Raw genomic sequence first — 24,041 nt, forward strand, 5'->3', positions numbered from 1 at the left:
ACTCCCAGATAACCACCGTCAGACAACCACTCCCAGATAACCATCAGACAACCACGCCCAGATAACCATCAGACAACCACTCCCAGATAACCATCAGACAACCACTCCCAGATAACCATCAGACAACCACTCCCAGATAACCATCAGACAACCACTCCCAGATAACCACCGTCAGACAACCACTCCCAGATAACCATCAGACAACCACTCCCAGATAACCACCGTCAGACAACCACTCCCAGATAACCATCAGACAACCACTCCCAGATAACCATCAGACAACCATTCCCAGATAACCATCAGATAACCACTCCCACACACAGTGTTCAAAGAGGCCAATTTATTGGAAGTAATTCCCCGAGCACTTTTCTCTTAATATTTTTGCATTTTCCGAGCTCTGTGGGGTCAAAGAGGTGCCCATAAAAAAATTGACGAGCCACACCCACTTTGGGTGTGGTTTTTTCCTAGTGGGTTTAGGGTCAATCGCCCAGTCCAAACTTGTGTGCTAAGCGATTCTACACCTTCTAAAAAAATTTCATCAAAATCGGTCCATAAACAAAAAAGTTATTGCAGGTCAAAGTTTGGCGAAAGGCAAAACACCCCTACTTTAGGGGCGTGGTTCTCCGAAGAGTGCAAACTTCAAACTCTGAAAATGGTTGTAAATGATGGCCCCCCTTGGTATGTACATATTATGCTAATAAATATGCTAGCACTTTTGGCAATGTCGACAGTCAATTTCGCCGATTTTGAAATTTCGACATTTTAGGGTCGACATTCGGCGAAATTGGCTGTCGACATTGCCAAAAGTGCTAGAATATTTATTTTGAATGCTGGGGGAGTACTAGTTTTAAATTTGAGCTTTATAGGATCATGTCGAAATTTCGACAAGTCGACGCCATTCCCTTACGACATGGGTCAATTTCACTTGCGACGCACTTCTTAGCCCTAGCTGAAGCTAGATATCGATTTTTACTACTCTACGTCATGTTGAGTTTCGCCTGTTTTGGACAATTTCGACATGATTTTTTTCAATGTTCCCGGCCATGTTTCATGGAAATGTGCAAATTTCAGAACTCCATTTTTCAGAATATGTACATACCAAGGGGGGCCATCATTTACAACCATTTTCAGAGTTTGAAGTTTGCACTCTTCGGAGAACCACGCCCCTAAAGTAGGGGTGTTTTGCCTTTCGCCAAACTTTGACCTGCAATAACTTTTTTGTTTATGGACCGATTTTGATGAAATTTTTTTAGAAGGTGTAGAATCGCTTAGCACACAAGTTTGGACTGGGCGATTGACCCTAAACCCACTAGGAAAAAACCACACCCAAAGTGGGTGTGGCTCGTCAATTTTTTTATGGGCACCTCTTTGACCCCACAGAGCTCGGAAAATGCAAAAATATTAAGAGAAAAGTGCTCGGGGAATTACTTCCAATAAATTGACCTCTTTGTACACTGTGCCACATAAGTACCACACAACCACTTCCAGATAACCACCATAGAGATTTAATTTTTTAAGTTAAATTTATTTTGAATTTTTGCGCCACTTGAAAGTTAACTTTCTCCACTTTCACTTCCGTCACGGAAAATAACTTTCACTTCCGTTGCCAAAAGACATTTCCAGCTTATAATATAGATGTGACTGATTATGATGCTGACAATGGAGGTCTCCCAACGTATGTTCACAGATTTGGACCAAACTAGCATCAATCGATCAAAAATATAATTAGTATGAAATTTGCAAATGGAACTATCTGCCAATGCGCAGGTTTGGCGGAGATATTTGCATTCAAAGCGGGAAAAATGGGTAGCAAATTGGAAAATGAATAATTTGCCCGCCCTGGGGGTGCGTTTTCTCCTCTTTTTATGCAAATATCTCCGCCAAACATGCGCATTGGCAGATAGTTCCATCTGCAAATTTCATACTAATTATATTTGTGATCAATTGACGCTAGTTTGGTACAAATCTGTGAGCATACGTTGGGAGACCTCCATTGTGAGTGATAATGAAGGAAAATGAATTTCCTGTTATTTGTTGAGTGAAAATGATTGAAAGATTCCGTCATTTCAGATGAGTGACTGTGTCACTGTGTCACTCCTTTCATTTTTCACCCTATGCTTAATACATGGGGCTAAGCAAGAAATGAAGTCGGATGAAGTGAAATGAAATGAATTTGAACGAAAATAACTGAATGTGAATGAAAATCTTCAGTCAGAAATCTGGATGACTGACTTTTGAATGAAAAAATTTCTTTTGAACAGGTATGCACAGCAGTATGTACTACCCATAGCACAAACAATTCCATTTTCACGAAATGCCCTTCTTCATAAGGTTTTCATTAGTTCCTGCGAGGACTCTAACTGATACACAGTTAGAGTTCCTAGAAAGTGTATTTGAAAAACAGCCAACGCAAAACAGATGAAAAAGTGAGATTTTGGGAGCACACACGATTTCGTGCATTTTCTGCCAAACGTGGTGGCTGCAACTCTCGCCGTCACCACCGCTTATATCCAGATATCCTGGCATCAAAAAATTACGTTCGCAGCACATAGGTGGCGTCCGCACCCCTATTTGAACATATTCTCGCCAATTTCAGAGTCGCGTCTCCCGAAATTTGATGCTCTACGATGGTGTGCGTTGTGCCCAAATAGGGGTGCCGACGCCACCTAGGTGCTTCCAACGTAATTTTTTCATGCGAAGATATGTGGATATGAGCGGTGGTGCACCACCATCGTGGGGCGAAGCACACACTGCTCGGGCGTGCAGCAGCTACCACGCGCTGCGTTAATGCTACCAATAGGGGGTCAGAAATCGTACCTCTATCGTGGCGTTTTTCCTTATGCACTTTCCACGAACCCTTCCTGGCTCACTCCAAATAAAAAAGCCAGGTGGGTTCGTCGCGGGAACTAATTACTGGGTAAAACCAGTCGAGGTGGGTAAGAAATATTTAATTAATTAAGCGTATTGTATTAATTAATTAGTTCTGGTAATTAACTAAACTCATACAATTTTAGGGAGCCGTAGTTTTCAAAAATTGTGACAAATGTGACGACGACGTCAAGACCCGGCTCGATTTTGGAGACGAATTGACCTTTGCCAAACACTGTTTCGACCTTTCCGGTGGAATTGTTTCGTTCACGTTTGAAGTAAATAATTATCACCCTCTTAAAAATAATGTCAACCTTTTGAAAAGTTCTGAATTTTAATTACGTACAATATACTTACTCCACGGTAAACTTTGCTCTTTAACCTTACTCGGATTTAGTGGAGTCTCTAAAACTTACTTTAGAATTTACTTTTCAAAAGAACAGCATTATTTTTAAGGACGCAATTATGAAAATAATAATTAAGTCAATGAATATTGTCAAATTTTAGGAACGCCAATTCCCAATAAACTGGGATCTGCAGGCTAGACGTGAACAGACGCCGGAGAATGGGACAGACGTAAATTTTACTCCAGGCCAAAATCTATTGGTATTTAACGAAATTTTGAAACTTTCGAATCTTTTCGACCCTACGTGCATAAATTTCCTCTCTAAATTTCCAGATATTTTCCCACATCTTGTCCCACCTCCCCTTCAAAAGCTTGAAGAATGCTCGACTAGTTTTCCGAGACTGGGACGAACACGTGGCTCCCGTCATGCGGAAGAAATCCGTCATAATTTTCGACTGTGACTCCAACGAGGCCAATCCATCCCTGAAGTTTTTATGATATGTCCATGAAATGCAGAATGTCGCATCGTGGCCCAACTGGAAAATTTGCTATCCAAACCTGCCCGCCCTTGGGGACGACAAGAACCACCGGGGAGCCAAGTATATCGCTTATTTGAACTGGTTTCTCAAGCCGAGCAGAGGACATCACGTCACGACTTTGTCGCTAGGTGGGAGTATCTACTCGAACTATGAGTATTGGTTAAAGCTCAAGCCCGTTTTTCAATTTTCCGACACTCTTGAAGAGTTGAAGCTCCGATTTGCGTTGAAAATCTTTGACAAGGCAACGAGAGAAAATTTCCGGGGTGGGGGCACATTTCGCTACCAAAATTGAAGCGGTTTACCATAAACCTTGTCCCGTTTTATGAAGTGCGACCCTTGTCGTTCGATAATTTGTCGACGGTATGGATGAAGAATTGGGCGGACGCGATTAAAGGGGTGGATTACATCGCTACTTTAGGTAATCCTTCATTGGGGTCACGATTCGTTCAAGAGTTGCAGAAAAATGCTGGTACTTATCGAAATTTGAGGGAAATCGTGCTAACCTGCCGGCCAGAAGATGCAGTCAACTTTCTCACCCAGTTTAATCATCCCCTGAAGAAGGTGGCGGTCACATTACCTCTGGAAATTCGACACATTTGCGAGTTTAAGAATTCACTCAGGAAGTTTAGAACTTCGCTGGAATTGCTGAGTTTTCGCGTCTCCACGCAAGATCTCAAGCCAGAGTCGAGGTTCCTCCTGAATCTGCCAAGCTTTCCGAACCTGAAGACGTTGAATTTTCACTTTGGAGAGTTCGATAATCTCAATTTGTACGAAGATGGGGATGATGGGCGTTGTCGTATCGGACACGTGGCGCGGGTGAGGCTCTCGTTCTTGGGTGGTGACCCTGGGATCAAGTATGGCTATAATCTCCCCTTGATTCGTTCAATCATCGTCAAACCGATGTTTGACAATGATGCGGATGATTTTTGGGCCTCGTATGGCGACCTGATTGACAGTCTTCTTCCCCAAGAAGATGGACAAAGGTGCAAAACTCTGCTGAATTTGGAAATTCCGAGTGTCGAAGTTGAGACGCGATATCGTCAAGCTTACCGATTGCCAGAAATATTTCCAAATGTGAGGAACGAGTGGATAAACGGATTACGGGAAATGAGGAATAATTGAAGAATTTTTGTGAATCTAAATTAATATTTATAATTGGATTTGAAGTGCATGACGAGAATCGAGTCATTCAATTGTATTAATCGTTTGTATTTTCGTCTACTCAAAATTATTACATACATATAATTGGGAATTATGAATGCGAAATTTGTTACTGTTTATATGTACACTAAATGTACCTCAGCTATATAAATGTCTGCAAATAAATAATTTCAATATTTACATTACGACAGAATCATACATATTACATACAAGTTTATACTCTTAAAAATAAATGTTTCCCTGTTAAGGAGTAAATGCACTCTTGATTGAAACTGAGGTGAAGACGAAACAAAATTGGAGTTTCTCTGCGTGACGATTTTTCAAGTTAAAGGTTACCAAATTTTGTGAGTTAGTTTTGCAAATTTTGTAACACATTATTCAAAAACCGTGAAATCAGTGACCCCGACACAGTTCCCTTCTCCGTTAAAACACAACGCCCGAGAATTTCAAAATCAAATTTGTTGACATTTCCAAGACATTTCCACACAACTGGACCCCGAATTAACCCGTCGCGCCGGACAGGTGGACTTAATTTTCTCAAATTACGTACTCCACTGGGTCATTGACATCAGAACGGCGTGCCAAAACCTTTCCCGCCACCTAACACCGGGTGGATTATTCTATTATAAAATTTTCGGTGTGAAGCCACTCTCGAATCCGAATTTCGGGAAATATTTACAGCAAGAGTCTGTAGAGGATCAACTGGCGGGAATTGTGGCTACCTTAAAATTGAATGGATTACAAGTAACCCGGCGAAATATGTACTCGCATGAATGGCACTATACCGGGAAGTACTTTGAAGTTTTGATGCCCCTAATTTACGCCATGCATAATGTTCGCATGGATTCTACAAATTTCGTAAAGTGTGACGCAAACGAGCAGAAAAAAATTCACCAAGAAATTTAAATGTCTTTTTGTGTGACAAAAATACAAATAATTCTGATTCGAGGAATGATGCTAGGAGACGTTAACAATATTTACAAATCTGACGTGAATACCCACAACGAAAAATGCCAGAAATAATGGGTTCCCTAACAACTTGGATATATGTAAATATATACATATGTACATGTATACATATATACATGGGTATATGTATGTACATGCAGATAAATAAGTTATGTACATGTTACATAAACTGATCAATACAGATATTTGATTATGGTTTCTTTTTCTGTGACGACGAATTTTCCGGTATATAGCTAAATACATATTTGTGTATAATAAATGAATAAATGAATATAATAGTTATCATAATTTGTAGGGAATGTCTTTTATGATCTTTGCACGATATACAAGTCATATGTTCACGTTCTTAATCACTTTGGGGACAATTTTGATTATTTGTCCCACTTTAGGCGCATGGTTTTAGGGCGAATATTGTCTGAATTCCAGGTTTGCATGCGAGGTGGGAAAGTATTGATGGACAATTTCCATCGAAAATGGAAAAAATATAAACTATACACTATGATCAACAATAGAATAAACATTAATCTTAATTTAAAATAATATTTTGATAAAATTTCCCACCTTTAGGTAGTTAAAATATTCTTTAGCATGTATTATTCTACAAATCTCTTCCTAAGAACTATTTGTTATATTGCCATTGTACTAAATAACGTGGTCATGAAGCAGAGTGAGTCAGAGGCAGTGTTTAATTCCTACCCCTGATGACACAAGTAAAGCCCTCCTCCCAAGAAGATCCACCGCCGTGGGAGACTTAACTGTAATTAGCATGCAATTTTACTTCTTAGCATTAAGTTGCATTTAGCACAGCTTTCCTAAATTCTTTTAAAGAACCTATAGAAATTTCAAAAAATGCGAGCGTACCCGGGTTGGGAAGGTTCTTTATTTTCGGTTAGGGACGCGTTGACATACCCACAGCCCCAGGGAGGATCCCAACCCATTACCTGGCGTCGTGGGTGTGTCAACAACTTAGGTGTCAGGTTAGGCTGAATCTTCTTATTTCCTTATCATATAAAGCCATTTCTTTCAGTTTTTCGTGAATGAATGAAATATAAAATTGTATCTCTAAGTTTTCGGCATATTTTAAATCATGGCCTAGTTATAGCAGCATTTTTATAATGATTATTCCGTTTTTTTTAGTCCTAGTTGTGTTGGAATTCTCATTGTATGAATTAATCTTAAATATGTGTAATAAAGGGTTGAAAATCCCTAAAATTTATTTGAATCGAAAAAAAAAAAATTTGTAGGAAAGGTAGAACCTAATGCATCAAAAACCTTAGTTTCTTGCACATAAATAAAACTCGTAACTAAATTCGGTTGGAATTTTCCAGTACTTTTGACATTGAGAAAATTCTCGATGTCAAAAAAAGTTTTTGATAACTGCTTTTAGTTTTTATTACTAATTTCACTTTAAACTTCTGAAAATATTTCGTATGTGCTGGAAACCAGATAGGTAATAATTACTTACAATATATACCGTGTCCTAGGGTAGGTTAGACAGTAATCCATGACCTGTGGAATTCGACCTGGTTGGAATCTATTTATGCACTCTTCGGTGCAGGGTAGGTGGTAATCATAGCAAACAGTTTTTATCCCGGAGGATTTATCACAGCCCCTTTTCGGCCTTCAATCCGACTTTCCGCACCAACCCTCAAATTTGCGATTTTCCACCCGCTTGCGAAATGTCCTGGTTGATTTTTTGCCATTAACGTTTGAATTCTTCCCGCTTTATCGCATTGGAGTTTAGGTTAGAGTATCTTGTTTTACAAAAGGCCTAAAACTTTTTGATCGGTCGTAATTGAGGCACACTTGAGAGGTTTTCTTTTTGAACGTCAAAATCGACTTCTTCAGCACGAAAGTACGCGGTTGAAACTTTGGTGTCATGGGCGCTTGGGAGGTCCGGCGAAAATCAAATTGCATTCGGATTATGAAGTTTCCTTAGCCAGAGCTGTGCCCGCTTCAAAAATGCGTTTTTGTTAACTTTTGTATTTATGGTACCTTTTCAAATATAAGGTGGCGAAATGTTGCCAAAACTGTCCGGCCCCAGCCAAACTACGAATTTCATAAGGAATTTGGTTTTTACTTTAAATTCACGTTGATATTCCATATCCAAGGGGTTGGCGGAGTGAAAAATTTCAATTCCGGAGTCTCTGAGAAATCAGCTTTGCCGTAGTTCCCGTCATAAGTATCGATAATTTTTAATGACATTTATCCACACTCTTTTTTCTAATTTTTGTGCACTCTACTTTCTTGGTCCGTAACATTCTTTGGGAGGCTTTGTTTATTTTTTTTCGTAACCCTCAGTTTGTGAACTTAAATGTTGCGGAACAAACATTTTGAAATTTGCAGTACCCGAGCAGCGCCACGAATTTACGTGGAAGCGTTCGTGTTGAAAAGTGTTTTTATGCCTTTCGAGTTTTGATAGGTGGATATGAAAAGAGGTCGCCTGGAAATTTTTTAAAATTGCACTTTTTGGCATCCTCATACTTCGAAATATAAAGGTAGATTGCCCTTTTGTGACACCTTTCTGCGTTTAAGTACTGCCACGTCATGTTCGAGTCACGTCAAGTGACAATTTTGTAGTTGTGGAAAACTCGATTCGCGAGATTTTCACTTTGACCCAGATTTCCATTGAATTTCATCGTTTTAATAAAAAATGCTTTACACCTGCTGGAAGCCCTTTAAACTGCGTTTCAAAAAACTAAGATAGCTAACCAACAATCTCCACTAATTGCGCAGTATACTATATAATCCAACTGTCTAACCAAACCTGGGACATGCCTTATATTTATTCAACTTATATTTTAAGCTTTCACAATATGACGCCGCGTAGCCAAAAACCCCCATAATTTTAGCCGCCGAAAAATTTGCCAGCGTTGCCCTTTGCAGCTATTCCACCAGTAATTAATAACTACAATATGTATCAACCTACACCAAGACTTCCACGATTTCACTTTGCATTCAATATAGAAGAAAGTTGCCGCGATAATATTCATCACCACCAATACATAAAATATAGTCACGACGTTATCCGCAATTCCAATTCCGGCCCATTTTACCTTGGATTGGTCCACCCTAGCGGCCAGTTTCCTTAGGGGCAAAAGTCTATTAAACTTCAAATTATCCATCCACTCTGAACAAATTCCGGAATGAACTAAAGCACTAAAAGCTACGAGCACTTTATTATTTGTCCAATCTTGCAAAATAAACCCGCCAGCAGTTTTCAGTAGCTTATCTTTACCCTCTACTACAGTTTCCCTTGAAACTTTTCTTGTTTTTAGAAGTAATAAATGTTCCTCGATTTGGTCGGATCGCAGGGCTAGAACGGTCTTGTTACAGTTTGAAATTTCGTCCACATAAGACGAATTTGTTCTGCCTTTTATCAGCTCAAATATGTTCGGCGGAAGGTGAACATTCTTGGATAATTTTTTGTAGAACGTTATAAGTGCATCTTGCAAATAAGAAATAGTAGAATCAATCAATATACCCATTTCAAGGCCAATTTCGCTAAATTTGAAACTGATCTCATGCGGGACAAGGTCGTTTAGAGAACTTACTGTAGCTGGGCTAAAAGCTTTGGAATAAATTATATATCCACCTTCTAATAAATCTCGATACGTTTCTACGAGCTTGGGTTTATTTGGAGATGTCAAGCTTGTAATATTCTCACCCTTGTACGCATTACTGATCACGATGGATACAAGCATCCATGTCGTCACGAGTGGATAGATGAATCTCGTTCGGGTAGGGTTTGTCAGCCAAGAGTCGCCTTGTTCTAACAGCGGTTTGAGACATGATAATATAAGTAAGTCAAATCTCTCCTGCTTGATGATAATGCCTGGTATTTGAGTTATGCCAACTATAATTAATGGCGTCGTTAGAGTAGCGATACCCAAAAACATCCAAGTCCAGTAGTCAAACGCGCCAAAGTAACCAGCGAAACTTATCGCTTCCCTGGTTTGTTTTATTCCATCGCAAGTGACAAATTCGAAAGCATCTTCCTTATAAATCGCGAATTTACCCGCTCTTGCGTAAACTTGCAAGGTTGGTATAATAGGCTCCATGTTGATAAATTTATAGTGGCATTGTCCTCGACAATCGAAAGGTTGTAGGAGAGTGTATCTTACGCAGGGTATTCCGACCCAGGGTTTTATTGGGTTGGGTTTTTTGGGTTTTAATGGGTTTTAATGGGTTGTTAACGAATAAAACCCATTGGGTTTTACCATGTTAAATGGGTTTTATTTGGGTTTTAATGGGTTTTATTCGGGTTTTAATGGGTTTTAACTGTGTTTCAGCTTAAAACTATATTCTAAAAGCTGAAAACAGCTGTCGTACGTTAGACGAAGTTGTTTCATGGCAGCTAAGCAGTTTATTTGATTAATACTGTAAGTTTTAAAAACCAGGAATAAATCAGCGAGTGCCATTACAAGTTTCAAGTGACAAAAATATTTAAAAATAATAATTTAATTACATTTAATTTACATTTTGCTGTCATAATTAATACTTTTTTCCCGAATACTTCCTCTCATCTCAGCGAATAAATTAAACAAAATACTGTAGTATTTTTTAATTTATAAAGTTTTTTAAAATGTTTCAAGTCGATTTAATTATCACCTCTGGAAAAATCGAGTACTGATGGACAGCGAAGTACTTTATTATGAGCAAAAGAAGTGTGTCCGTAAAAAGCACTTATTATATTCTCGATCATAATACATACGTACTTTCATTGTTCATAAGTACTCGATTTTTTCCAGAATTGATAATACACGTTAAGATCGCATTGAAATATTAAATTTTAAAAACTTTTAAACAACTTGGATTTCATTATGATGAGAGGAAGTACTGGAGAAAAAGGTAATATATATTCTCATAAAGTATTAAATTATGATCAGTTAAACAGGACTATTTCGAAACGGATACAAATTCTAACATGGACAAGTAGGATTTGCATATTAATTGAAATTGGATTGCAATAGTAGTGAAAATTGTTGTTCAATGTATTACTTATGTAAAACCTAATAAAACCCAATAAAACCCATAAAACCCATTAAAACCCAAAAAACCCATTAAAACCCATTAAAACCCCTGGGTCGTTACTTTTTGATTAAAACCCTGGGTTTTTCCGAACCCTGATCTTACGTTTTCCCCGAACGAATTAGTAGTGCTATGAATAGTCACATTACGATACGTAGATATCGAGGTAATCACGGCTTTTAGAAGGATATACTCTACCGGGACACAACGCTGGTGATGATACTTTCTAATTTCGAAACAGGCTGGAGTTTCACCTTTGGACTTTGGAGCTAAACCATTTAGAACTTGATACCATGTCGCAGGATCTTTAATCTCCCAAGAAATTTGGTTCGCTAAAGCGTCCGAATTCGAAAACGCATTGTAAACATCGTAGAAGGTTGCAAAATTGTCGAAGCGCAAAAGAGTAAAAAATTTAGGATGACAGAATTTACACATTAGCCAGACATTTGACTTGAGGTTGTCCTTGTCACTTGCAAGTTCTACAATTATTCGGTGTGCCATAGACATGTCACCTAGACCCCAGTTGCTAATGGAAGCAATCCAATTAGTCCAGCACCTTGGGTCATTGCAAGTTTCGACAAAAAGTACTCGAAATCTGAGTAAATAAGTTTTGAAGGGATAATTGTGATCAAGTTCGTCAGCTTCATGATGATAATTGCTTGGAGGAAATACAAATCCAAGTCTGGGTGCGTAAAAGATATGCGTTTGAATGGGAGACCAGCCATATTCAAGTTCCACTAAACATTGGAAATTTGCTAGCTTTTCGACTCGATACTTTACTTCATTTTTTAGGAAAAATTTATAATAGTAGTGGAATTGTTCATGTGTGTAGTGAGGAACGGAATTGTTTATGAAAATTTGTGGAGTGTCTGATACTCCATGTTCCCACTCGAACAAGGAGGTTTGATATAAAATTACAAAACATTTTGAAAATATGTAAAGAATTTGAGACACGTTCATTTCTAGATAGAAATTGGAACAACAAGTTAGCATAAAGTTAGTTCGATGGAGTAAACCTGTGACTTGTAACGTGGGACGAATTTCACAGTGAAACAACTCACATTGTAAAATCCTTAAATTTTGTAAACTTACAAACTTTTAAGGAAGTTTAACCTAATTTCTAATGAAAATTAGCTTACAAATTTATTTAAATTTGCTCAGACCAGGGAACTCGTCTTATTCTTTAAGCGTTTCCTAAATCATTTTATACAACTATCCCATTTTAAAATATCAAACAGTACACGAATTGCCTCAATAAAATGCGACTATTATTTTTTTGCTAAATGCGTACATGCATAAGCTTAGTAACACATTAACACAACAGAGCACATATGCAAATCCGATACTTACATAAATATGTATTAATATCTGAGTACTTTCCAAAATCGAATTGCTGAGAACTACATATGTACCTAAATTGAACAAGATATGTATGTACTGTGCGGGTGGAGCTTAGCTCGTGAAAACCCAGTGTTGCGGCTCACTTAACAGGGACAAGGATGCGCAAGAATGGGTTTTCACGAGCTAAGCTCCACCCGCACAGAACATATCTTGTTCAATTTTAGTATAATTATGTTTATCGACCTAAATTGTCGATGTATGCATGTACATATCTAGGTACGTCCCATGCACAAGCGTTTCGGGGTTGCACAGCGGTTACGTACGCACACATTAATTTGGATATGTACAGTACGTAATATTTTAATATTATGCTGAGGCGCTGGTCGTTCAGCTTTTTTAAAATATAAAACGTAATAACACATTCGGTACTCTGCGAATACTGAGAGTTATTTATCCTATTTTGACCGATTTTAAAAGAAGCCTAAAACTTTCGTCCCAGGAACGTTAACGCCGAATATCTTCGTCATAATGTTTGTAATCTCACTCAACCTTTGTTCAATGTCTTTAAAATAGAATCAATTCTTTGAGTTTTGAGATAAATGCAACATTTGATATTTTAATCTCAAGTTAATTTTTGGTACTATGTACATATGTACAAATAAGTCATTTTGAAAAAAATTAGCGAATTAATGTTTGAGAAAATTTATTGTGACTGAATGGCAAACGAATTGGGTACTAAAGAACGACTTGTATGTATGTAAAATTGATTCAATTTTTGAAGTTGCATTTAAAAACATTGTGTATGGGTAGAGGGAGATTAATACGCGCCAACGCGTCATCCACAGTACCCTTAAGATGCTTCTTTCCTCACCGCACTATTTAGTTTTCCTGTGGCCCACCAACCAGGGGCCGTCCATAAATCTATGTAGGTATCTCAAGAGAGGGGTCTAAGGTGTCAATGTTACGCATATTAAAAGGGGGAGGGAGTTTAGCAAATCAGGTTTTTCCGTTACGTAATTTATAGACGGTCCCTCAGCCCTCAGCCGGTTTTGGTTCTCCTTCATCCTTTGTCCTTCATTTCACATTTCCCTTTATTCTTGTCAACACAGCAAATACCAAATATTTATCCAATTTTGTTTGCAGACAATTAATTAAATTAAAACATCTACATACTATTTAAACTGAGAGAATTATGGAGGACGATTTACCCCCCGTTAATAAGGATGGTATTCTTGCATCCAAACTCACTTCTGACGGCGACATGTTGCCAGCTATTCTGCCTTATCGGGAAGGTCGCAAGGTGAGTTTTTTTAAATTTTAAATTCAATTTCGTTTTTTTAACTGCTCGAGTAAGTTATATGGAGATATATTTAAATTATGCTGGTCGTAAATAGTACCAACTTGGCGACAAGTACTACAACTGGTCCGAGTACGACTTCGTCTTTCTTCCGACAAACCAATTCAAGTTGGGCTGGACTCCGACCCTGGTAATTTCATGCGAACGTGACCATTACTGGGTAGAACCGGACGAGGTGAGAAATACTTAATTAGTTAAGTTCCTGGAATGAACGGTGGGAAGCATGGGGACAGAGGTACAATGTCCCCGTCTCCCCCATCCTATAATGTTAATGTCCCCAGATGTCCCCACGGGGGAATATTTACAGGATGCCGTTAATTAAGTAATTAAAAACCTACATTTTCAGGGAGCCGTAGTTTTCAAAAATGGTGAAAAATGTGACGAAGACGTTAAGACCAGGCTCGATTTCAGCGACGAGTTGACCTTTGCCAAACACTGCTTCGACCTTTCCGGCGGAATTGTTTCCTTCGCGTTTGAAGTAAGAATTCTGAAATCTCTTGACTAATCTCTGCTCTATGTACAAAGCAAACTTTACACGCTGCGGCGGCCTTATGGGGCTTACTCCAACAATTCCCCAGACCTCGTTCTGCATATATTTTTACATATTCTTCCGTCCTGAGGGCTGGAAGGACCGTCAGTGAAATTTCGTTAAGCCACACCCCCTGGGGGGCGAAATGGCCCCCCGGTTGACCTTTGACATTAAAATTGGCTTAGGTTGTAGGTCTATGTGTGTGTAGCTTACACTCCAAATTTGGAAGCATTTGGTCCACGGCAACCCCGGGCGCAGTATGGCGACACTTGCAAAACCCCCCTTTTCGGCCCTTTTCAACCGCTTATAATTTCGTTTGGGGGATCGACTGGCCTTAGCGGTTTGGGGGATTACATGGCAAACATTCCCGACATTGACCTCCTATTAAAACGGTAGACCACCTTTTCCCCCATTCGAAGTTATACAATTTCTAAGTTCGGGAACATTGCCTCCAAAAATAAGGGTCATCTGTCCAAAAAGGGGAAATTTATATTATCCGCTTTGCACCAAAATTGATATGCACCTCCAGCATGACCAAGGGGACCGATCCCAACTATTTATTACCGCGTCGACATATTTTTGATGAAAACGCCACATGGCTAGTACGACCCAATTATGATGAAATTAAGGTCACATCGACGCTTTCGCCAGAAGAGTGTCGACACGGTAATAAATAGTTGGGATCGGTTCCCTTGGTCATGCTGGAGGTGCATATCAATTTTGGTGCAAAGCGGATAATATAAATTTCCCCTTTTTGGACAGATGACCCTTATTTTTGGAGGCAATGTTCCCGAACTTAGAAATTGTATAACTTCGAATGGGGGAAAAGGTGGTCTACCGTTTTAATAGGAGGTCAATGTCGGGAATGTTTGCCATGTAATCACCCAAACCGCAAAAGCCAGTCGATCCCCCAAACGAAATTATAAGCGGTTGAAAAGGGTCGAAAAGGGGGGTTTTGCAAGTGTCGCCATACTGCGCCCGGGGTTGCCGTGGACCAAATGCTTCCAAATTTGGAGTGTAAGCTACACACACATAGACCTACAACCTAAGCCAATTTTAATGTCAAAGGTCAACCGGGGGGCCATTTCGCCCCCCAGGGGGTGTGGCTTAACGAAATTTCACTGACGGTCCTTCCAGCCCTCAGGACGGAAGAATATGTAAAAATATATGCAGAACGAGGTCTGGGGAATTGTTGGAGTAAGCCCCACAAGGCCGCCGCAGCGTGCTTTACTCTCTAATTTAGTAGAGTTACTTAATACAGTAATTCTGTAACAGATAGTGTATTTCCTTTTCAAAAGGGTTATACTATGAAATAATCGTGCTCTTAAAAATAATGATTATTTTGAAGAATGAAATTCTGACACAAAGTGATAATTAAGTGAATATCGGCTAATTTAGGAACGCCAGTTCCCAATAAACTGGGATCCGCAGACCAGACGTGAACAACAAACCCTGGGTCAGTGGGATTGCAGAGTGGGGCGGAAGTAAATTTTACTCCAGGCCAAAATGAACTGGTACATACGTATTTAATGAATTTTTTAAACTGTTTCATGCTAGATTTCCCCTTAAAATTTCCAGATATTTTCCCAAATTCTGTCCCACCTCCCCTTCAAAAGCTTGAAGAACGCTCGACTAGTTTGCAGAGATTGGGACGAACAAGTGGCGCCCATCATGCGAGCAAAATCCGTCATAATTTTCGACCCTTCTTACTACGAGGTCAATCCATCCATGAATTTTTTGCGATACGTCCATGAAATGCAGAATCCTGCAGATTGGCCAAACTGGAAAATTCGCTATCCAACCCTGCCCGCCCTCGGGGTCGACCAGAACCACCAGGGAGCCAAGTATATCATCGACTTAAACTGGTTTCTCAAGCCAAGCAGAGGACATCACGTGACGTCCTTGACGCTAAGTGGGGGCATCTACTCAAACTATGAGTACTGGTTAAAGCTCAAGCCCGTTATTCAGTTTAGCGACACCCTGGAAGAATTAAATCTGAAATTCAGCTTCATCTTCTTCGACATGGACTCCATCGAGCGGAAATTTTCGGGGTGGGGGCCGATTTCACTACCAAAATTGAAGCGGTTTACCCTAAACTTGGCTCCATGTCATGACGCGCGTCCCCTCTCGTTCGAAAATTTGTCGACGGTTTGGATGAAGAATTGGGCGGACGCGATTAAAGGGGTGGGTTACGTCGCTACTTTTCGCAGAGCTTCGTTGGGGTCACGATTAGTCCAGGAGATGCGGAGAAATATCAGTAGTGGAGCTTATCAAAATTTGAGGGAAATCGTGTTAACCTGCAAGCCAGAAGATGGCGTCAATTTTCTCACGGAGTTTAACCAACCCCTGAAAAAAGTGACGCTCACGATACCGCTGGAAATTCGACATCTTCGCGAGTTTGAAAATTCTATCAGGAAATTTGCAAATTCGCTGGAATTGCTGAGTCTTCGCGTTTCCACGGATGATCTCGAGGCAGAGGTGAGATTCGTTCTGAATCTGCCATGTTTTCCGAACCTGAAGACTTTGGATTTTCACTTTGGAGAGTTTGAGAATGTCGGGTGGTACCAGGGTGGGAACGATGGACGTAGTCGTGTCGGACACGTGGCGCGGATAAGGTTGGCTTTCCCGCCAGTACGTCGTGGGGATGACCTTGGGGTCAAATATGACCTTCACCTCCCCTCGATTCGTTCAATCATCATTAAGCCGTTGTTTGACGACCATGACGACGATGCGGATAATTTTTGGAACACGTACGCCGACCTGATGGACAGTCTCCTGCCCAAGGAAGGAGAAGGGCAAAGTTGTAAAACTCTGTGGAATTTGGAATTTCCGAGCCTGGATGATCTCGAGGTGGAGACGCGATATCGTCAAGCGCACCGATTGCCGGAAATATTTCCTCATGTGAGGAACGAATGGATGAACAGATTACGGGAAATGAGGAATAATTGAAGAATTTTTGTGAATATTCTTAACCGGAGCAGAGTGTAATTTAAGTGTAATATTTTTTATATTTTGTCTGGATTGGCACTACTAATTACATATTTATATTTCGGAATTAATAATGCGGTATCTGTCACTTACAATAAATGTATGCATTTCAGCTAAATGTCTACATACAAATAAACGAGTTCAAATTTATCTACATACTTGTATTATTATCTACTTTATCCATTTATATACATATTTACATATAGCACGACAAATGACAAAACCATACACACTTTTAAAAATAATCTTACCTGTTTGAAATTTAAAGCACTCTGAATTCTATATTATGAGGTAATTCAGAGGAACGTTAACTTAATAAAGAGTAGAGTATAAGCATTCCGAATTTGGGACATTTCGAATTTAAAATTCGGAGCGAATATATTTCAAAAGAACAACCTTATTTTTAACAGTACTTAACAGGAGAATATTGAACATCGAGTGTCAAACTCGAACTTAGCCTACCTCGAGTTTGTCGCCGATTTGAGCAAAATCAATTGCACGGTCTGGTTCAAACAAAAATTTTGAATCACCAGCGGAGTCCCATTGTCGATGAAGTTTGAGCCGAATTTGATCTTCAGAACGGCACAGGCCTTCACATCTTTCCTCATGATGGATCGTCTCACTTCACCTCGGATACTAGCTTCCATTTTTTGGATGACTCTGGTAGACGCCCCACAAACCCAGGAGGCCAGCGTGAAAACGATTATATTCACGAACATGGCGTCAATCATCATGAGGGGAAAGATGAGAAAGATGTGGGTCGGAATGGTATCGTGCATCTTGATGGAAACGTACTGCGACATGATTTGGATGGCAGGCACACCTCCCACGAGGGCAGGCACGATTCTCTTCATGGTCCAAGCGTTCAAATACTTTTCCAAGATTTGAACGCTGCGGTACTTTTGAATGACCAATTTATTATCTTCGACCGAACCAGAGGATGTGATTTGGCTGAAATTTAGTTAAAAAAATGTTTTACACTTAAAAAATAATTTGGAAATAAAAATAAGGCCAGGGATACGCGTTTGTTGGATGAATGTTTTTTCTATCACTGCAGACAAACCAATACAAATATAGTCTAAGCCCAGGCAAGATTTAACTTTTACACAAATTGATGAGAAACTACGGCATTGCCAGTCTCAAGGTTCCCCGTCAACATGATTTGAGGGTATCTGAGACTGACAGTGACGTAGTTTTTCCGAATTCTCAATCTCTTTAAAAGTTCAATCCTGCGTGGATTTAGAGTAAATTTCATACCTTTCGAGAACCCTGAAGAAGTTAAGGAGTGTGATAATCCCGACTGTTAGACCGAAATCTATGTACAAACTACCCGTTACAAATACTTCTATGGCAATCCAGAGTTCGAATAGGGGAAGGAAGATGGCAGGTCCAAACCAGCTGATTTCAGAACAGCTGGTCAACATGGAGCCGAGAAAAGGTGGAGTGCAAGGTCTGACCAGAATCAAGCAGAAAATGGCGAGAGGAAGGGCTATCATTGTAATATAGGTCAAATGAATGAATAATGTGATGAGTTTCGTTTGTAAGGACTTCTTCAAGGTTGCATCTGGAATAATTTTATGCCAAGTTAATTATGTATTTAATCATACATACTGCTTGCCCTTAAGTTAAATGCAAACAATTTAATTTTCATTTGTAATTGTTCACTCTCATTCGTGGGACTAATTATGTATATATGATAGCCAATGAGAATGAATTTTCTTTCATTTTTTTGAAAATATGCAAATGCAATATTCCCCCATTTCAGATCCATCAGGGATCCTAATTTAACAAGAAAAGGCTCTCTTTTTTTACCCTGAACGTGCTCGACATTGAAACAAATACAGATATATATGTATGTATTAAGGATATCTATGTATTTATGTAGATATCAATATCAAGAGTATTTACGGAATCGATGGGGCGGCGATAGTTCTAGTTTTTTTAAGTTTCAGATAATCAAACTTATATAAATTATAATGTGTGCAAAATAGTATTTCGGTGCGAATCCAATTTAAATATTAAATACTTTGTTTAAGTTTCACACCGTTCACATTAAAAGAATATAATTTTGTACTTATCACCTTTCATAACCGTTTTTTCGAATTCCATGAATGAATTGATGACTTGCACGAGATCCTCGTCCAGCCCAAAGTTCCACATACTAGCGAGCTCAATCCCGTACGGGACGAGGAAGGCAAAACCTAACGCTTTCTCGGCGAAGGTGAATTTTCCCAAGACAAGATTCGTCAAAAGGCTCGTTACGTAGGCCAGGGCCAGGACACACATTGCTTTTTGGCGCCTGTTCAACGTGGGGTCAGCCAGGTTGTAAAGGCGATTCGTTTTATGATCCATGTCGAACGGGAAGGTCTTGAGGCGACGGCAAAGCGCAATGTGACGCTTTAAAAGATGGAGGAAATCCGTGGTGTACATTTTTCTAAATTTTTTTCCTGGACGTAAATAGTTTTGACGTAAATGGTTGCGTGGCCGTTTTCTAACTGAGAATATTTTAATCTTAATCAAGAATTTTGTCAACGACAGTTACATAGACGTTTGTAAAGTCGAAGTAAGATTTAGATGATTGATATGTTAATAAGTTGCACGCTAAATAATTCGGTGACAAATTGTTACCTGTGGAGGCATTTAGTAGAGATCTCTATTTTTGAGCAATGATTAAGCGTCACCAACGGAAAATAAATAAATAAGTCGAAAACTCACGCTCACGCATGCAACATGACGCTTTTATTTTAGAAATATGAAAAATTTTGTTACATATGTGAAAAGGCAAACAATTAACACGCCCAATAAAATAGTAAAAAATGCCCAGTAAAGTGGTAAAAACCAATAATAGTAACTATTGCCCAGATAAATAGTTTTATGAACCCAGTATTAAAGTAAAAAGGTCCAATAATGTCGTAATACATAAAAACGATACAAAATGGAGAATTACAAACATAAATCAAATATTTATTTCCTCCACCTTATTCGATGATAAATTTTTACATAGTAATTAATGCCTTCTTGGCTTTGGAAGGGCGTCCAGGGCCGCGACGAGTTCCAATTGGAATCATTTTAGCTTCTGGACAGACTTCAAACAATTTGTGTACAATCGTAATGCCCATTATGTGTTTACAGACATACATTTTTAAGAATACAGGGCACGAGCATGAAGATTTAATCCACTGAGGAGTATTAAATTTCACTAACCAAAGCCTGCCTAAACAACTCTTGTATGTGTCAAAAGTCTTCCAACTTCGTCGTTCTCTTAATCGTAAATTAAATATCTATTGATATCGTCTATTGATACAGTATTATTTGTAAAGATTCTGTATTATTTGTAAAGTGCTGCATAACTACATTTCATTCAATATTTTAAAACTATCCTTTTGTACAGGATCGTGATTCTCGACAGACTTGTCAACCGTAATGTCGAGCTTCGCAGAACTATCCTGCATTTCGAGGAACACGTCGCTGAGAAACGACAATTGTATAGAAGAATGTCTCCCTCAAACGAAGAATATTTTGTTGTATACACCCACTCAGAGCGATCCTTAATGCAGTTTTTGGCATCAGTAATGTCTAAAAATGTATTCAACTCCTCCCACGTGCTTAATTTGCGCCTTTTAACTTCGGGTTTATTTTCTAAATCGGATTCAGAATCACCTGTGTCGAAACTCGAAACACAATGTTTGGGAGGCCATGGCAAAAAACTGACAAGAACTATGAACAACAAGAGGGTGACTGACTGCAATTATTTATCTGTTTAGATAGCTAAGTTTCAAGCTCTGAGTAAAAGATACCTACATACCACTATGTATTTGCATATCACGCTTAATATTGTATTAATAAGGTAATTTGGTGAACAAGATTATTGGACCTTTTTACTTTAATATTGGGTTCATAAAACTTTTTATCTGGGCAACAGTTACTATTATTGGTTTTTACCACTTTACTGGGTACTTTTTACTATTTTACTGGGCCGATTAATAATATTCCATGTGAAAATAAGGGTTTTTTAATTGAAAATATTTAATTTTTTAATAACGGTGCCAAGTCTCTTTGGTAGTTGAGTTTTTTATTAGCTATTTGTCCCATGGGGGACAAAACGTCTCCGTAATCATTACCGAAAAATACTTGTGTAGATCACTATAGTAAATACCTTGATGGGTGACAATTTTGTCGCCAATCTATTTAGAGAGTACACGGGGCAGTTTAAGGCATCGATCATCTTTCATTTCAGGGGATCAGGATTCCTCATTAAACTATTCCCTTCATGCGTCATGACTGATTTACGCAAATAAGTAAGTTAAGCAGTCACGTAGTCAACTTAGACGATTCTTGGACCCGATACCTTTCAGCAAGAATAATTAAAGCAGGTAAATAAGTAGATAATATTGATTTTGGGGACTCGCTTCAGCATACATAAGTTTCCGACAAGAAATATTCATTATGTATACCCGACGACCATGGGTATCCGATGTTAAATGTATTGACAATATCTTTTGGTAATCAGTTTTGTGCTTAAGTCGTCCTTTATATAGCCTTAATTAAATTTATGTCAAATGTGCATACTTACTTACTAATGCTTTAAGAGGTGTAAGAAATGTGTCGTGTTAGACGTATTTATTTATCCTAAAAAATTCCAGGAGCCTCTACTACTTTGGAGTTAAAGGGTTTCCTGATCGTTTTTTGATAATTTTGTATTTTAGTCAAGCCAAAGATAACAATTTTCTCTGCAAGTCTCCGATGGCAAATTTTAATTAAGGTCATCGATATGTTAATGCATGCGTGACACGGATCTGCCAAGTTATCTACGCGTCCGTGGAACATCTTTCGCTACAGATTAGAATTCCTCGGCAAACAATACTTCTCAAGACTGTCTCATCCATTTGCACGCGGTCATGTGCATACATAAATATGTATTCAACTTGTGTATGTACGTATGTATGTATGCATCATGAAACACGATTCTAGACTTTGTGTTGTGACTTCTCGCAAGATTAATTACAATAATATTGATTTTGGATATTGTTTCAAGGTATATACAAGGTTCTTGTTCTTAACAAGAACTACATAAATAGGTTTGCATTGTATGTATGTCATTTACTTCACCGAGTCCCATCTATACATACGTACATATCCGCATATTTATGTGAAACACAAATATCTACAATATCTTATCTTACAATTTTCAGTGTAGATACATATATAAATATGTCGTCTTCTGAACTGCATTAATTAATTTCATACAACGATGAAACCATATATGTACACTTGTTCATATGTCGCAGAGGTCAACGCCGCCGTGCCGCCATACGCCGATTTTACGAGCCGCCGCCGCCGATAAATCTAATTCCCTATTCCTTCAACATTGAGGCGCTGCGCCGCCGCCAAATTGGTCGGCGTTGACCTCTAATATGTAGGTGAGCACATATTCATTTCTGTGCATATGTGTGCTTATATTATTATACACAGGACAGTTACGCATTTTATCACTGTCTCCACTTCAGCATTTATCAGATACATACATAGATAGATAATATGTATCTGACGCAAGAAATGCAGAAATATCAGTGTCCCTCTTTTCTTTTACTTTGCATTCGAATATATCATAAATTAATACGGTGGTTGAAAAAACCGGATTATCGACAGGTCCCCACACCTTTTGGGGTATATATGTATCTATGTAAATAGCAAGTTTATTTAATGCTTACTCTACAGTTACACTATTTTTTATTACGCGTGTCACCACCTATTCCGGTTTAGGTATACACTCTTAGAAATCCAGTATTAGACTAATCCCAAATTGATGTTGATGTTGTGATACGGTGTATGTATGAGCTCAGTATTAACGTTTTACTATCTATACAGATGGGAACGTTTCACAGACTCAGTCTATGAAACGTTCCCATCTGTAGTGCATTCTTTCCACGTCTACTCGGTGGCAAACTAGCATGATTAACATAATTGTATTTTCGAAAAGTATTTTGTATTTTGAAGTGAAAATACATTTTTCTAATTGTAAAATACAAAATACAATTGTCTATGTCTTGTTCAAAATACGTTTGTATTTTCAAAATACTTCGATTATTTTGTATTTAAATACAAAATACAAAATACGTATTTTGTATTTTCAAAATATAATTGCATTTAAAATACATGTATTTTGACTAGAGGTGAGCCGGGCCTGTACTTTTCAAAGCCCGGCCCGCCCAAGCCCGGTTCGAAAGCCCATCTCAAAAGCCCAGGCCCGCCCAGGCCCGGAAAAATTAAGCCCAGGCCCGCCCAAGCCCATTGGGCTTTTTGCGAAAAAAGCCCGCCCAGGCCCATTGGGCTACCCATTGGGCTTTTTGTCAAGGCTAGGTTTACATGAATGATTACCAAAAATACGCAGCATTCAAGATAGTTATTGAAGGGCACCCCAAAATTTGTAAAATTAAATTACTTAATAAAATGTAAATAAAAATTAAACCTCCTGAATTAAAACTTCCTGAAAGAGTTTCAATTTTTAATTGATTACAGTATAATAGCTGTGTCAAGCTGTGTAGTATTTGGGACTAATTTCAAGTTCTCTAATCCTAAGTGTAAAATATTTTGAATATGTATCAAGAAGTGATTGCTTCGGTTTTAGCATGAACAATAAGGTTTAATTTGCACGCACATACGTATGTATGTACATATATACTAATGTAATGATCACAGAAAGGAACAAGTAACTCTAGTTGTATAAGAAAATAACTGGTGAATTAATAAAACATGAAGAACTCCTTGTGCACCGGTGTGCTACAATTCTGAATAGTGTCTCATTCACCCCCCAAAAAAATATGAGACGGGCTTGGGCTTTTCCTAAAAAGTCCAAGCCCGGCTGGGCAAAAGCCCGCCCAGGCCCAGCCCAACTAAATTTGGTTCCTCAAA

General features: G+C 38.7%; 1 protein-coding gene across 1 annotated transcript; it reads left to right on the forward strand.

The window, feature by feature from the left end:
* The first annotated feature begins 13,647 nt into the window (after window positions 1–13,647).
* On the forward strand, window positions 13,648–17,509 carry LOC118436756. Its single transcript, XM_035855347.1, has 4 exons — window positions 13,648–13,787; window positions 13,959–14,090; window positions 15,540–15,655; window positions 15,720–17,509. The coding sequence occupies exon 4, from the start codon at window positions 15,813–15,815 to the stop codon at window positions 17,088–17,090; it is 1,278 nt and encodes a 425-aa protein (XP_035711240.1). The 5' UTR covers window positions 13,648–13,787; window positions 13,959–14,090; window positions 15,540–15,655; window positions 15,720–15,812; the 3' UTR covers window positions 17,091–17,509.
* Window positions 17,510–24,041: the final 6,532 nt, after the last annotated feature.

Source organism: Folsomia candida, unplaced genomic scaffold (genome assembly GCF_002217175.1).
Source record: "Folsomia candida strain VU population unplaced genomic scaffold, ASM221717v1 Fcan01_Sc010, whole genome shotgun sequence".
Classification (NCBI taxonomy): domain Eukaryota; kingdom Metazoa; phylum Arthropoda; class Collembola; order Entomobryomorpha; family Isotomidae; genus Folsomia; species Folsomia candida.